This window comes from Nerophis ophidion, unplaced genomic scaffold, assembly GCF_033978795.1.
Source record: "Nerophis ophidion isolate RoL-2023_Sa unplaced genomic scaffold, RoL_Noph_v1.0 HiC_scaffold_383, whole genome shotgun sequence".
Classification (NCBI taxonomy): domain Eukaryota; kingdom Metazoa; phylum Chordata; class Actinopteri; order Syngnathiformes; family Syngnathidae; genus Nerophis; species Nerophis ophidion.
In genome coordinates, this window is record NW_026907301.1 from 25,134 (window position 1) to 39,909 (window position 14,776).

Below are 14,776 nucleotides of genomic sequence, written 5' to 3' on the forward strand. Positions count from 1 at the left end.
GAACGGACGGTGTGGATTTTCAAAGTTGACCAACGTCCCGACTTGGTGCCACAACTTTCTACTATACAGGTGAGATGAACGATTGTAGCTTGTTTATTAATATGCAGGTCACAGCATATAAATTGAGCGCTGTTGGAGGTTTTTGGATGTTTTTAGAAGGCTTTGTAGGCTGAATAGATGAACCCTGATTACCGGCATTATTAGCCACCTCGTATTAAAGGTTTTTCACTATTTAGAATGCACATCGAAGGGAAAGATGTGTGTTCTTGTCTCCCAGAGGGATTGTGGATGATTGGCCAAATTCCCTTCAAAGAAAAATTCATTACACTGTAATGTAACTCCGGCATGATACTGTCTGTCTACACAGTGGTTTTGAAGTCTGAACCTGAACAGATTTCTGCTCTGACAAGAATCTGCACGGTTTTGGTTAGTGTAAGGAAGCAGTGTGGTTGTTGGCTGACAGATGAAAACACTTCCTTCTCTAAAAGCCTTCAACAATCCTCCTCCTCATGACCGACAACCTCGTTCATCTTCATGCAGCGGTATGAGCGTGCTTTGCCTGTAACCCACTGTACATCGGTGAGTTTTATACACAGCATATTTACCTATGTCCGGAGTAGTATAGTTCAAAACAGTAATGATGATTATATTTTTGAAATAATATATCATGCTTTTTTTAAGACTTTGGTATTTTGTGTTGTGATATCGGCTCTCTTAATGGTCTTCAATATTGTGGTTATTGATTGGAACAAACAAAAAGTTATTGGACAATATTTATTTCATTTGCTATTATTAACAATAATAAAATTTAAAATAGTATTCTAAAAAAATATTTGTACACATTTTTGTCTGTTTTTACAAACAAAACAACAAAAAGGTTGTTTTTCTTTAGACTTTTTCAACTTTAGACCGATTGTAGATCAGGGGTCTCCAACAAGTTGCTCGTGAGCTACAAGTAGCTCGCCACCCAGTTTTGAGTGGCTCACCAAAGTCATTTTATAACCGTCCAATCCCGACATTGTGCCCTTAATGACTAATTACCACATTATAGCATAAAGAAATGGGACTTAAATAAATAAATAAATAAATGGGTTGTACTTGTATAGCGCTTTTCTACCTTCAAGGTACTCAAAGCGCTTTGACACTACTTCCACATTTACCCATTCACACACACATTCACACACTGATGGAGGGAGCTGCCATGCAAGGCGCCAACCAGCACCCATCAGGAGCAAGGGTGAAGTGTCTTGCTCAGGACACAACGGACGTGACGAGGTTGGTTCTAGGTGGGATTTGAACCAGTGACCCTCGGGTTGCGCACGGCCACTCTCCCACTGCGCCACGCCGTCCCCATATATGACTTGTCAGTCGTATAAAAATCAAACACAAAAAAATGCACACCTTGCCCTTCTTTTTGTCAAAAGTAGTGTTTTTTTCATTCGTGATGCAGTTTTGAATTTGGATTATCCATGATTAATCAGAGGTTATTACACACTTGCGTAATTAAAATTGACTTAAAAAAGGATCCCTATATTTGGACGCAAATGCAATTTTGTCAGAATGTAATACAGGAATATTTTTAAATTATTTTACTTGAATGCACATCATGATTTATTTGCTCGTAATCTGGTAATCGTTTAATCTAACGTCCTTTCAAGGTTTAGTTTGGAGTGAAATTTCCCAGTGAGCAGACCAGTCGCTTCTCCTCAATCATTTTTGTACTGACCTATGCACTGATCTGATCACTGACGGTATAACAACCCGCTCTACTTTTCAGTTAATCATCCACGGTTGAGGTAAAGGAGCATGGATAGGCTAAAAATTAATTGCCTGCATAATCTGCGTATATCCATTATTCAAGCTTTTTTTAAAATTAATACTCACACTAGTCAACTTATTTTTAACAGCCGTAATATAAATGATAAACTTTATTCATCGCATAGGGAAAATAAATGATTGTTGAATTTATACACTGCAAATTTTTTGCCACTTGCCAAGATTTAACATTTTATTTTTTCGAAATTTCTTAGTTTTAATTTATTTAATACAAGCATTGCATTTTTGTATTTATATTTTCAATATATAAAAATAACTAAATATATAAAAATATAAAGTGAGGAAAATAAATATTCAAATAGGTATTTTGATTTTTCCCCATGTAGAAATTATTGTTTGAAGATTCTGCAACATCTTGAGGATGCTTATTTTAAGAATTGGAATTTGAATAGAGTTGAATAAAATACTTATTTCTGTCTAAAAGTCATGTTAGTTATGTATTATCATTAGGATGTCTTAATAAGTAAAATAATCTGTCCATGCAGCTGGTTAATTCCACTAGATTTTAGTATTTTTTCCTAAAATCTAGTCTTTTTTATCTAAACTCTTTTTGTGCAGTGTTGTCAGTACATTTTCATGTATTTGCAGTATTTTTAATGTATTTGTTTCTATTTTTTTCTTCAGGACAGTGCACACTAATGAAAAATCATCTGTACAGACTGTAGATGAGCCAGATTAAAGCATAGTTTCCATCTGTAGTCCTCCAATCTAGTGTGGGTGGCGCTGGAAGCAAGGTGGGTGAATTGTCCACGACAGTGACTAGAATGGCAGAAGACGGATTAACTTTGATAATTTTTATTGTTCAGTTGACTCACTCATATTTTCATTATCAAAGACAAAAAAAACTATTGTCAGTCATCAATAATAAATGTTTATCTTTTTTGCTACGCCTAGTTAAGTATTAATCTGATAAAAAATTTTTAAAAAAATCACAGCAGAGCAGTGTTAATGCACAGAAATTAAGAAACCCTAAACCACTGTTCTCATATTGTAACTGTCTATTCCAGGGGTGTCAAACGTACGGCCCGAGGGCCAGATCAGGCCCGCAAATAGGTTTTATCCGGCCCGCGGGATCAGTTTGCTAAGTATAAAAGTTAACCTGAAATTTTAGAATGAAAGAAACAGCTGTTCTAAATGTGCCTACTGAATGTAGCAAAAGCAATGTTTTGTATATTTGTAGTTGATGCTACATATGTACAAAATAAACTACATGTTAGTACATCGGTCGAGGAAAATGATCAAACTACATAAAAAACATCTTGTAATTTGATTTTGATGTATTTTTTTTTAATCTATATATATTGAAAATGAACGCCAATGAGTTGACTGATGAACAGTTTTTATTCAGAATTTATTCGGAAAAAATAAGTGACGACAGATAAATTATTAACCGTAACACGTAGGTGTAAAAAAAAACCTAACAACATTAGGATTTTCACATTTGTGCTTGTTCTATTATTTAAACAAAGAAAAAATTCTGAAGTTGTCTTTATTTTTGAGTTATCGTGCCGTGATTTTACCAGTCCGACCCACTTGGGAGTAGACCCCCCCCCCCCCTGGTCTATTCAATTCACATTCATATTTGTCCCTACTTACACTAATACAGTGGTTCTCAAATTGGGGTACACGTACCCCTGGGGGTACTTGAAGATATGCCAAGGGGTACGTGAGATTTTTTTAATTTATTTTTTTTAAATAGCAACAATTCAAACATCATTTATAAATATATTTATTGAATAATACTTAAATAAAATATGAATGTAAGTTCTTAAACTGTGAAAAGAAATGCAACAATGCAATATTCAGTGTTGACAGCTAGATTTTTTGTGGACATGTTCCATAAATATTGATGTTAAAGATTCCTTTTTTTGTGAAGAAATGTTTAGAATTAAGTTAATGAATCCAGATGGATCTCTACTACAATCCCCAAAGAGGGCACTTTAAGTTGATGGTTACTTCTATGTGTAGAAATCTTTATTTATAATTGAATCACTTGCTTATTTTTCAACAAGTTTTTTATTATTTGTATATATTTTTTTCCAAATAGTTCAAGAAACTCCACTACAAATGAGCAATATTTTGCACTGTTACACAATTTAATAAATCCGAAACTGATGACATATGCTGTATTTTACTTCTTTATCTCTTTTTTTTCAACCAAAAATGATGTTTAGGGGGTACTTGAATCAAAAAAATGTTCACAGGGGATACATCACTGAAAAAAGATTGAGAACCCCTACACTAATACACAAGCTCCATTTAAAAATGTATTTATGCTGCCATCTTATGGACGACTTAAGCACTGCGTGTGACTTGTATGTTTATTGTTTTTAGACTGGAATTAGGTTAGCATTCTCATAGGAGCTGCCAGAAACAAATCTAACAAAGGAAAACCACGCCAGTTTTAATGATGACATGTGAGATTAAGATCAGAACATTGTTGATTGGCGTAACTGGAATAAATGTCTGTGTCCGTTCCTGGAGTAGAATGTTAATCAGATATGCTTTTCTTTTCCCTCCAGGGTGATGCCTCGGTCATTTTTAGTAAAGCGAGGAGGTTTAGAGCCCCTTCAGTCAGAACTGAGTCCTGTAATGAATGCAGCAGAAAAAGAGAAGGGGCCCTGGTACACATCCCAGGGGGACGCCACTGCACCCATGCAGGATATTGACACAGTCATCCTTGAATCACTGCAGAACTTTCCTGATAACAAGTCCTCTGAAGGTTAACATTTCACATAACATATATGGATATGATATCTGACTTTGAAACGGTCCGGACTTTCCTCCTAGAGCCCACTTCTGCTGATCCCTGCTGTCCAGACCACAAAGATACTTCCAAAGAAGACCCTCAAGCCGCTGTTTGCTCCAGACCTCAAGTGAGTTCAGAAAGGCAAATTGAAGTTTTACATCCATACTTCCAGGACCAGAAGTTCCATGACAATTCAAAGAAAATTTCTCCCAGAAAAGAGTGTCCACTCTGTGGCAAAGTAGGTCATCGAGCCTTCAAAATGCGAGCACGCTTGTACGGTATATTGAATACCTTATTTGGAACACATTTTTTAAAAAAAGAAGCATTTTTTGTATTCTTAATTTTGCAGATATTTACTACGCATGTGTCCGGTTTCAAGAGACACATGTACAAGTGCCATGGAACCAGGACGTCAGCACGCATCCTGTCGTACACAACAGACAGGGGAAAGGTAAGCATTGATTGCTTGCTTCGGTAGGATTTTACAATAATGATTCCTCGTATGAATTTTTCCCAGATGTTTATTTTTATTATTGTTATTGTTATTATTTATATTACAGTACATTTAATAATATATACATCTATTTAAGTAAAGATAAATAATACATTTAATGAATGATTTTAATCACAACATATCTTTATTTTTATTGTATATATATTTTTTTAATTTATATATTTGTATAGTGTGTGTATGTACCGTATTTTTCGGATTATAAGTCGTTCCGGAGTATATGTCGCACCGGCAGAAAAGGCATAATAAAGAATGAAAAAAACATACATAAGTCGCACTGGAGTATAAGTCGCATTTTGGGGGGAACTTTGTTTGATAAAATCCAACAGTTCAAGTACCTAGGAGTCTTGTTCACGAGTGAGGGAAGAGTGGATCGTGAGATCGACAGGCGGATCGGTGCGGCGTCTTCAGTAATGCGGACGTTGTGCCGATCCGTTGTGGTGAAGAAGGAGCTGAGCCGGAAGGCAAAGCTCTCAATTTACCGGTCGATCTACGTTCCCATCCTCACCTATGGTCATGAGCTTTGGGTCATGACCGAAAGGATAAGATCACGGGTACAAGCGGCCGAAATGAGTTTCCTCCGCCGTGTGGCGGGGCTCTCCCTTAGAGATAGGTTGAGAAGCTCTGCCATCCGGGAGGAACTCAAAGTAAAGCCGCTGCTCCTTCACATCGAGAGGAGCCAGATGAGGTGGTTCGGGCATCTGGTCAGGATGCCACCCGAACGCCTCCCTAGGGAGGTGTGTAGGGCACGTCCAACCGGTAGGAGGCCACGGGGAAGACCCAGGACACGTTGGGAAGACTATGTCTCCCGGCTGGTCTGGGAACGCCTCGGGATCCCCCTGGAAGAGCTAGACGAAGTGGCTGGGGAAAGGGAAGTCTGGGTTTCCCTGCTTAGGTTGTTGCCCCCACGACCCAACCTCGGATAAGCGGAAGAAGATGGATGGATGGATGGAAAATCCAACACCAAGAATAGACATTTGAAAGGCAATTTAAAATAAAGAATAGTGAACAACAGGCTGAATAAGTGTACGTTTTGAGAAGGTTACATGGTATGTTAACGTAACATATTATGGTAAGAGCCATTCAAATAACTAAAACATATAGACCATGCTATACGTTTACCCAACAATCTGTCACTCCTAATCGATACCTCGATGTCGCTTCTAAACAACTCTGCCAACTCCAAAGGTATGCGCCGCTTCCTCTTGTCGTTTTCTGCTGCATAATTCACTACGTCCAGCTTGTGATCTCAGGGTTTCCAAAACATTCATTTATTTGTGGTGGCCCGCTACGAAAGAATTACGGCCGCCACAAATATTTTATTTTATTATTTTATTTTTTTGTCTTTTGACTCGCTCGAACGCTCATAAAAGCAATGGGACTCTGTCTGTGAATGGAGCTTGTAGTTACATATTATATAAATATGTAAATATTATATAAATATGTACATAAAGTGTTGTAATTATATTCCAACTCCGAGTTCTTCTTGGTCATCGCCGCCGCCGCTGACACCCCCTACCTACCCCCCGCCGCCCGACCACACCACCACAAATAGATGCCTGACCTGTGGGAAACACTGAATCTGCAGTACATGATCTCCTTTTCGGTGCCATTTTTGTTCAGCCTTGCTCAGTTTTTAAGTTACCGCCAACGATGAAATGATCCATTTTAATAGCTATGGCAGTAGCATATAGCATATAGCAGTTAGCATTCCATGACCCACAATGCACTTCTGCCATGACCCTCCCCCGCCGAATTCTTATTGGTTGACGTGTGTGTAACGATTGCTGACATTTTCTTTGTCTCTTCCGCGAATTAGATAAATAATATTATTTGATTTTTTACGGTAATGTGTTAATAATTTCACACATAAGTCGCTCCGGAGTATATGTCGCACCCCCGGCCAAACTATGAAAAAAACTGCGACTTATAGTCCGAAAATTACGGTATATATGTCTATGCATGTAGACACATATACATAAATATAAATACCATGCATTTTGTTTTATATAAATCCTAACTGTTATAATTCACAAATATAAATCATGATAATTTATGATTATAATAATTATTGTTTTAAGCAGTAGTTTTGATCAATCATTTAATTATTGCACATATTTAATTTGTATTTATATGTTATATAAGTCCTCATGTGTCCAGGGACATATTTCCTTAGTTTATAAACAAAATATTAATAAAAAAATAAAAAAAGATGTTCTGATGTCAAAAAACATCGCCGTGATCATAGAATCGACTAGAAACGCTACTGTACTTGACATCATTACAGTGGATGTTGTTAGGTGTAGATCCACCAATGGTGTTTGTTTACATTTCGACGCCGGTGAGCTACGGTGTGTAGTGAAGCATGTTTAGCTATTTCTAGTCCTGCAGGGAAGATACTTGTAAGGAACTTACTTTATTTGTCGCCATAGAGGCGAGGATTAGTGATTTTGAAGTAGCTAAAACACTGCCGACGGTGGATGGACGTTAGCCGCTAGCTAGTTAGCCATGTCTTAAAGCACCTCTTCCTGAGGGCGTTTCAGTGTTACAACTTCACCTTTACTGTTAGTTTTTAAACCAAAATGCGTCCATTCTCCCTTTTCTGTCTACACACTGTGTCTGCTTGTAAGTACTCCGTGATTGTGCACTGCCGAACATGCTCGTCTGCTCATCAACCAGCAATGACACAACGTGACGACGACAAAGTGCGGGGGGATGGCGAACTGGTACTTTTCAGAGGCGGTATAGTACCGAATATGATTTATTAGTATCGCAGTACTATACTAAGAGTACACCGTATACCGTACAACCCTTGTATGTATGTATATATGTATGTATGTATGTATGTGTGTATGTTTGTATGTATGTCATATGTATGTTGTATGTATCTATGTATGTATATTGTAGGTTGTATGTATGCTATATGTATGTTATATGTATGTATGCTACAGTACATGTATGTATGATATACAGTATGTATGAATGTATGATATATATGTATGTATGTATGAGAGATATGTATGTATGTATGATATATGATTCCATATTGTATGTATGATATACAGAATGTATGATATATATGTATGTATGTATGAGAGATATGTATGTATGTATGTATGTATGATATGTATGTATGTATGTGTGTATGTATGTATGTATGTATGTATGTATGTATGCATGTATGTATGTATGTATGCATGTATGTATGTATCTATATATGTATGTACATATGTATGTATGTATGTATGTATGTATGATGCCATATTTTATGTATGATATACAGTATGTATGTATGTATGTATGAATGTATGATATGTATGTGTGTATGTATGTGTGTATGTATGTATGTATGTATGTATGTATGTATGATATATGATTCCATAGCGCGTCCACCACTGCTGATCACTGCTACCCTCACCCCCCAGGGGGTGGAACAAGGGGATGGGTCAAATGCAGAGTCGTTTCACCACACCGTGTGTGTGTGTGTGTGTGTGTGTGTGTGTGTGTGTGTGTGTGTGTGTGTGTGTGTGTGTGTGTGTGAGACTCTCAGTGGTACTTTAATTTTTAAGTTTATATATTTATGTGTGTATATATATATATGTATATGTATATGTATGTATATGTATATATATACATATATATATATATATATATATATATATATATATATATATATATATATATGTATATGTGGGACAGTGGCCGAGTTGCCAATTACTGTGCACAACCAGTGTAGTTTATACACAATATGAAATAAATAAATAACTGCTGTCAAAATGAACACTTATGACATGTTTTAGCACGTTACATGATTACACATGAACTATGCAGAGACGAAAAACGTAACTGAGAAATGATACACGGGCAAAGCAAAAAAAACATTAAAAATAAATATTGCACTTTCTCTATAAAGACATGCACCTGGGGATAGGTCGATTGGCAACACTAAATTGTCCCTAGTGTGTGAATGGTGTCTGTCTATCTGTGTTGGCCCTGCGATGAGGTGGTAATTTGTCCACGGTGTAACTGGTCACTGTAACATTACACACAATTTGAACAGTAGCACTGTGTTTGAATACAGGAAATTTAAACGCCGTACTGTAATCAAGTGATTCTTTGGCGTACCACTAGATAGAGCCAGAATACCACTAGAGGTACACGTTCCAGTATTTCCAAAAATGAACGTGAAAGTAAATAAAAAGCACACACCAGACAGTCAGGGTGTGTCCAAGTACCGTTCCTGGTATGTTGACAACCTCAGAGGTTGGTGCCCAGCTAAGTTTTGTCTTGACATGAGATTCCCGCGTGACGCACCCCAGACCTAATAATAGCAGGTAGATTTCATAACAAGTTGCCTTTGTTTCTGTTAGGACAGGCCGTTTGCCTGCACAGAGTGTGGAAAAGCGTTCAAGCGCTCCTCCACCCTTTCCACTCATCTGCTCATCCATTCTGACACCCGGCCGTATGCATGCCAGTACTGCAGCAAACGCTTCCACCAGAAGTCGGACATGAAGAAACACACCTTCATACACACTGGTGGGTCTCTGTTGGCTTTGTGTGTGAACGTCCATTGCTCCTCATAATAACCCAACTGTGCTATTTTCCACACACGCACGCACGCACGCACACACACACACACACACACACACACACACACACACACACACACCTATATACATAAGTCTTTCATACATACATATATATATATATATATATATATATATATATATATATATATTAGGGGTGTGGGATGAAACGATTCGAATACGAATCGCGATTCTCACGTTGTGCGATTCAGAATCGATTCTCATTTTTTTTTAAATCTTATTATTTTTTGTAATCAATCCAACAAAACAATACACACACACACATATATATATATATATATATATATATATATATATATATATATATATATATATATATAAATACGAATCGCGATTCTCACGTTGTGCGATTCAGAATCGATTCTCTTTTTTTTTTTAATCTTATTATTTTTTGTAATCAATCCAACAAAACAATATACACACACACACACACATATATATATATATATATACATATATATATATATATATATATATATGTATATATATATATATATATATATATATATATATGTATATATATGTATATATATATATTTACAAACCCCGTTTCCATATGCGTTGGGAAATTGGATGTAAATATAAACGTAATACAATGATTTCCAAATCCTTTTCCACCCATATTCAGTTGAATCCACTACAAAGACAACATATTTGATGAACAAACTCATAAACTTTTTTTTTTTTTTGCAAATAATAATTAACTTAGAATTTCATGGCTGCGACATGTGCCATAGTAGTTGGGAAAGGGCATGTTCACCACTGTGTTACATCAGCTTTTCTTTTAACAACACTCAATAATTATTTGGGAATTGAGGAAACTAATTGGTGATGCTTTGAAAGTGGAATTCTTTCCCATTCTTGTTTTATGTAGAGCTTCAGTCGTTCAACAGTCCGGGGTCTCCGGTGTCGTATTTTACGCTTCATAATACGCCACACATTTTTGATGGGAGACAGGTTTGGACTGGACGCGGGCCATGAAAGTACCCGCACTCTTTTACCTTGAAACCACGCTGTTGTAACACGTGGCTTGGCATTGTCTTGCTGAAATAAGCAGGGGTTTCCATGATAACGTTGCTTGGATGACAACATATGTTGCTCCAAAAGCTGTATGTACCATTCAGCATTAATGGTGCCTTCACAGATGTGTAAGTTACCCATGCCTTGGGCACTAATACACCCCCATACCATCACAGTTGCTGGCTTTTGCTTTTTTCGCCTATAACAATCCGAATGGTTATTTTCCTCTTTGTTCCGGAGGACACCACGTCCACACTTTCCAAATATAATTTGAAATGTGGACTCGTCAGACCACAGAACACCTTTCCACTTTGCATCAGTCCATCTTAGATGACCTCGGGCCCAGCGAAGCCAGCGGCGTTCCTTGGTGTTGTTGATAAATGGGTTTGGCTTTGCATAGCAGAGTTTTAACTTACACTTACAGATGTAGCGACCAACTGTAGTTACTGACAGTGGTTTTCTGAAGTGTTTCTGAGTCTATGTGGTGATATCCTTTACACACTGATGTCTGTTTTTGATGCAGTACCGCCTGAGGGATCATTGTTCCGTAATATCATCGCTTACGTGCAGTGATTTCTTCAGATTCTCTGAACCTTTTGATGATTTTACGGACCGTAGATGGTAAAATCCCTAAATTCCTTGCAATAGCTCGTTGAGAAATGTTGTTCTAAAACTGTTCGACATTTTGCTTACAAATTGGTGACCCTTGCCCCATCCTTGTTTGTGAATTACGTAGCATTTCATGGAAGCTGCTTTTATACCCAATCATGGCACCCACCTGTTCCCAATTAGCCTGCACACCTGTGGGATGTTCCAAATAAGTGTTTGATAAGCATTCCTCAACGTTATCAGTATTTATTGCCACCTTTCCCAACTTCTTTGTCACGTGTTGCTGGCATCAAATTCTAAAATTAATGATTATTTGCACAAAAAAAAAAGTTTATCAGTTTGAACATCAAATATGTTGTCTTTGTAGCATATTCAACTGAATATGGGTTCAGAATGATTTGCAAATCATTGTATTCCGTTTATGTTTACATCTAACACAATTTCCCAACTCATATGGAAACGGGGTTTGTATTTATATGTATCATTATTCTCCTACTCACCTTTCCAGTAGAGGCCTCTCCCCTCTCACGTCCTGTGCTCCTCTGCCCTGACTCCTACAGGTCAGTAGGGGTTGTGGAGTGATTATTATTATTATGTACTGATGATAGTCATACGTGAATGAGCTCAGCTCCTGTTTTCCTCGATGTGTTAAGTGAGAAACACAGCTGATGCTCCACAAGGAAGTAAACCCAAAGATAGCAAATGGTAAAAAAAGAGTGCACATTTAACTTTATAAATAACCAGGACCTTCATGAAGCATTTCAGGCTTACTAGCTAACTAAGTAGCAGCATTGTTTTAGAGTGGGAATGTAACTTTTGCCTGCAAAACAACAAATGTACGACGTGCACAAAGGTTGTCTATAGTGCGCTAGACAAGGTTTTATTCGTCAAACACAGACCTGGTGTAAAGTGGAGCTAATACATTTTACTACAAGCAGTGATGAATACTTACTTTCTTGAACAAGTTTATTATGTCCATTTTGCATCCGTTCACGTTGTTATTCTGCAGCGCAGTGTGCTTCAAAGCTGCACACCTGCAGGACTGCAAACAAGGTCGCAGAGAAAATCTGGACTGGATTTTGAGTGATGTGGGCATTTTCTACATGAACAAGTGGAATGGATTGGACACTGACACACTGAAAGGGCCTCTCTACCTTAGGCTATGAAGTGAGGGGAAACTGAGTGAATAATGACAGGGTATATGATTATTTATTTAAACTCATATTAGGGCAACTTTGTAAAAAAAAAAAGAAAAGAAAATATAACACCAAATTATTTAGGGGTTGGCCCTGCGATGAGGTGGCGACTTGTCCAGGGTGTACCCTGCCTTCCGCCCGATTGTAGCTGGGATAGGCGCCAGCGCCCCCCCCGCGACCCCAAAAGGGAATAAGCGGTAGAAAATGGATGGATTATTTAGGGGGACTTAATAATATTTTAGGCCTAACAACGCCAATGAGCCCATCCTTCCCTCAGTCATTTAACTTAGTATTTGAAACAAGCTAACTGCTAACCTTTTTAGCTCATTTTGCAGAAGCTAGCATTTCAGTTTGACTTTTGGCATTCACATGCAATTTCTCCTGAAATTACATATTGTCGTGAATATTGTTACTGATAGTATCTCTGATTAACATAATCCATATTAATTTGCTTGGATTTTTGTCATTCTTATCTGTCCCCTTGTCCTGCGTGTTGTTTGTGTGCCAGGTGAGAAACCCCACGTGTGTCACATATGCGGGAAAGGCTTCAGCCAGAGCTCCAACCTCATCACCCACAGCCGCAAGCACAAAGGCGACTGGCCCCACCGCTGCCCTCGCTGCCTGTACAGCTTCCAGGACCGACGGAACTTGTGGCAGCACCAGTGTGCCCACCGCTAACACAAGGTGAGCACCTTGTTTAAGAGACATATATCAGCAGATTTTATTGTAGTTGCTAGCAACCAAAAAGAGCGCAAAACATATTTCAGGCCCACTTAGTTAGCTGCCAAAGAGGGTTGCAGTAACAGAAATAAATAATTTGGTAGCCCTTTGATTTAGTAATGTGCCGACTGATTGGCCACAGATCAGTATCAGATGATTTTCTTCAATTAGTATGATTGCCTTTGCTCATTATTGCCATTTAATGCCATGTAATATAATGGGTTGGAGTCAATAACCAGGCGACATGATGAAGTTACGTCTCTTTACTGAGGGCTTCAGAACAACAGACTCCCTAGTGCATGTTCCTTGACTGCACTTAAATGTAGAATGTATTTACATTCTATTCTATGTACAGTAGATGGCAGTATTGTCCTGTTTAAGAGGGTCACAACATTAAGTCAGGTCTGACTCGATGTTGGGGGGCGTGGCCTCCAGCTAGGCTTGAATTTCGTGAGTCTCCCGGAAAATCCAAGAGGGTTGGCAAGTATGGTTAATAGTGTGTTTCGATACAGTGTGGAACTGCTCTCCTAAACTAATGATAGTAACCTCCATTAAAGAAAGCACTTTTTTTTCTTAGCATCTTAAGTATTATTACCGATACAGTGTGGAGCTGCTCCCCTAAACTAATGATAGTAACCTCCATTAAAGAAAGCACTTTTTTTTCTTAGCATCTTAAGTATTATTAACAGGTATTAGATAGGAAAAAGCTAAACATGGTGCAAACTACGAATGGGCGTTATTGCCTAAAATCTATATATTAGGGGTGTCAAGAAAACTGATTTTCAAATTAATCTTGATTCTTATTTGTAATGACTATTAATCAATTTGAAGTTGGAGGAATGACCTTGAACACGACCTCAACACAAAACAGTATCTCCCGAAGGTCAGAGTAAAGATTCCCAAAGGAACTGAACAAGTACAGCAACTGGTCTGCTACGGCTTGGAGGAAATTGCTAGAGTCCATCAAGCAATTCAACCTGGAAAGTTAAAAAGCTTCTTCCCAGATGTCCAGCTCAAAGAGTTGAAGAGACCAGAAGAAGTGGAAATTCTCATAAGGCATCGCAAGGGAAGACTAGCACCCCAAAGACTAAAAGTCATCGGTGACCTTGTTTTGAGGGAAAGCCCACTTGGAAAGACAGTTGGCGGAGCACACCCTGACTTGCTCAAAGAAGTGGAAGTTGCAGTATATGAGTCAAGAACCCACTTCGCTCGCTCCATGAGAACTGCTGCGGTCCGATATCAAGAAATCACACTTTCAGCAACTGAGGAATGTGGCCCACAAAAATACACTTGCCAGTAACCGTGAGTTCCTTGAGTGGTGGCACTGGGACAGCATTGGAGCGGCATGTGATCCAAGATGTGGAGGATGTCAATGTGGAAACTGTCCTCCAGGAGGAAAGGACATGACCCTGGCAGAGGAGAGGGAGTTTGAGATAATTAAAAGATGCCTCACCTACAAGGAAGAGGATGCTCACACCCCAACTCCCCACGGGAATGCCAAGTATCCTTGGACTCAAGATCCAGCCTC

At 38.3% G+C, this 14,776-nt stretch overlaps 1 protein-coding gene across 4 annotated transcripts; it reads left to right on the plus strand.

The window, feature by feature from the left end:
• Nucleotides 1-389: 389 nt before the first annotated feature.
• LOC133548068 (zinc finger protein Gfi-1b-like) lies at nucleotides 390-13,227 on the plus strand. Of its 4 annotated transcripts, none has more exons than XM_061893482.1 (7): nucleotides 390-579; nucleotides 2,461-2,570; nucleotides 4,359-4,558; nucleotides 4,627-4,858; nucleotides 4,935-5,036; nucleotides 9,472-9,632; nucleotides 13,037-13,227. In XM_061893482.1, the coding sequence occupies exons 3-7, from the start codon at nucleotides 4,363-4,365 to the stop codon at nucleotides 13,204-13,206; spliced, it is 861 nt and encodes a 286-aa protein (XP_061749466.1). In that variant the 5' UTR covers nucleotides 390-579; nucleotides 2,461-2,570; nucleotides 4,359-4,362; the 3' UTR covers nucleotides 13,207-13,227. The 4 variants fall into 4 exon arrangements, with proteins under 4 accessions (XP_061749466.1, XP_061749469.1, XP_061749467.1 ...); XM_061893485.1 differs by having other exon boundaries at nucleotides 399-579; nucleotides 4,627-4,712; XM_061893483.1 differs by having other exon boundaries at nucleotides 400-579; nucleotides 4,627-4,823; nucleotides 9,467-9,632.
• Nucleotides 13,228-14,776: the final 1,549 nt, after the last annotated feature.

What these genes read in the sequence shown, in the direction of transcription:
- LOC133548068 (XM_061893482.1), top strand. Translation starts at nt 4,363, where the DNA reads ATGCCTCGGTCATTTTTAGTAAAGCGAGGAGGTTTAGAGCCCCTTCAG. An exon ending in ACACAACAGACAGGGGAAAG is followed by an intron (nt 5,037 to 9,471) that starts GTAAGCATTGAT and finishes CTGTTAGGACAG; the next exon opens with GCCGTTTGCCTGCACAGAGT. An exon ending in ACACACCTTCATACACACTG is followed by an intron (nt 9,633 to 13,036) that starts GTGGGTCTCTGT and finishes TTTGTGTGCCAG; the next exon opens with GTGAGAAACCCCACGTGTGT.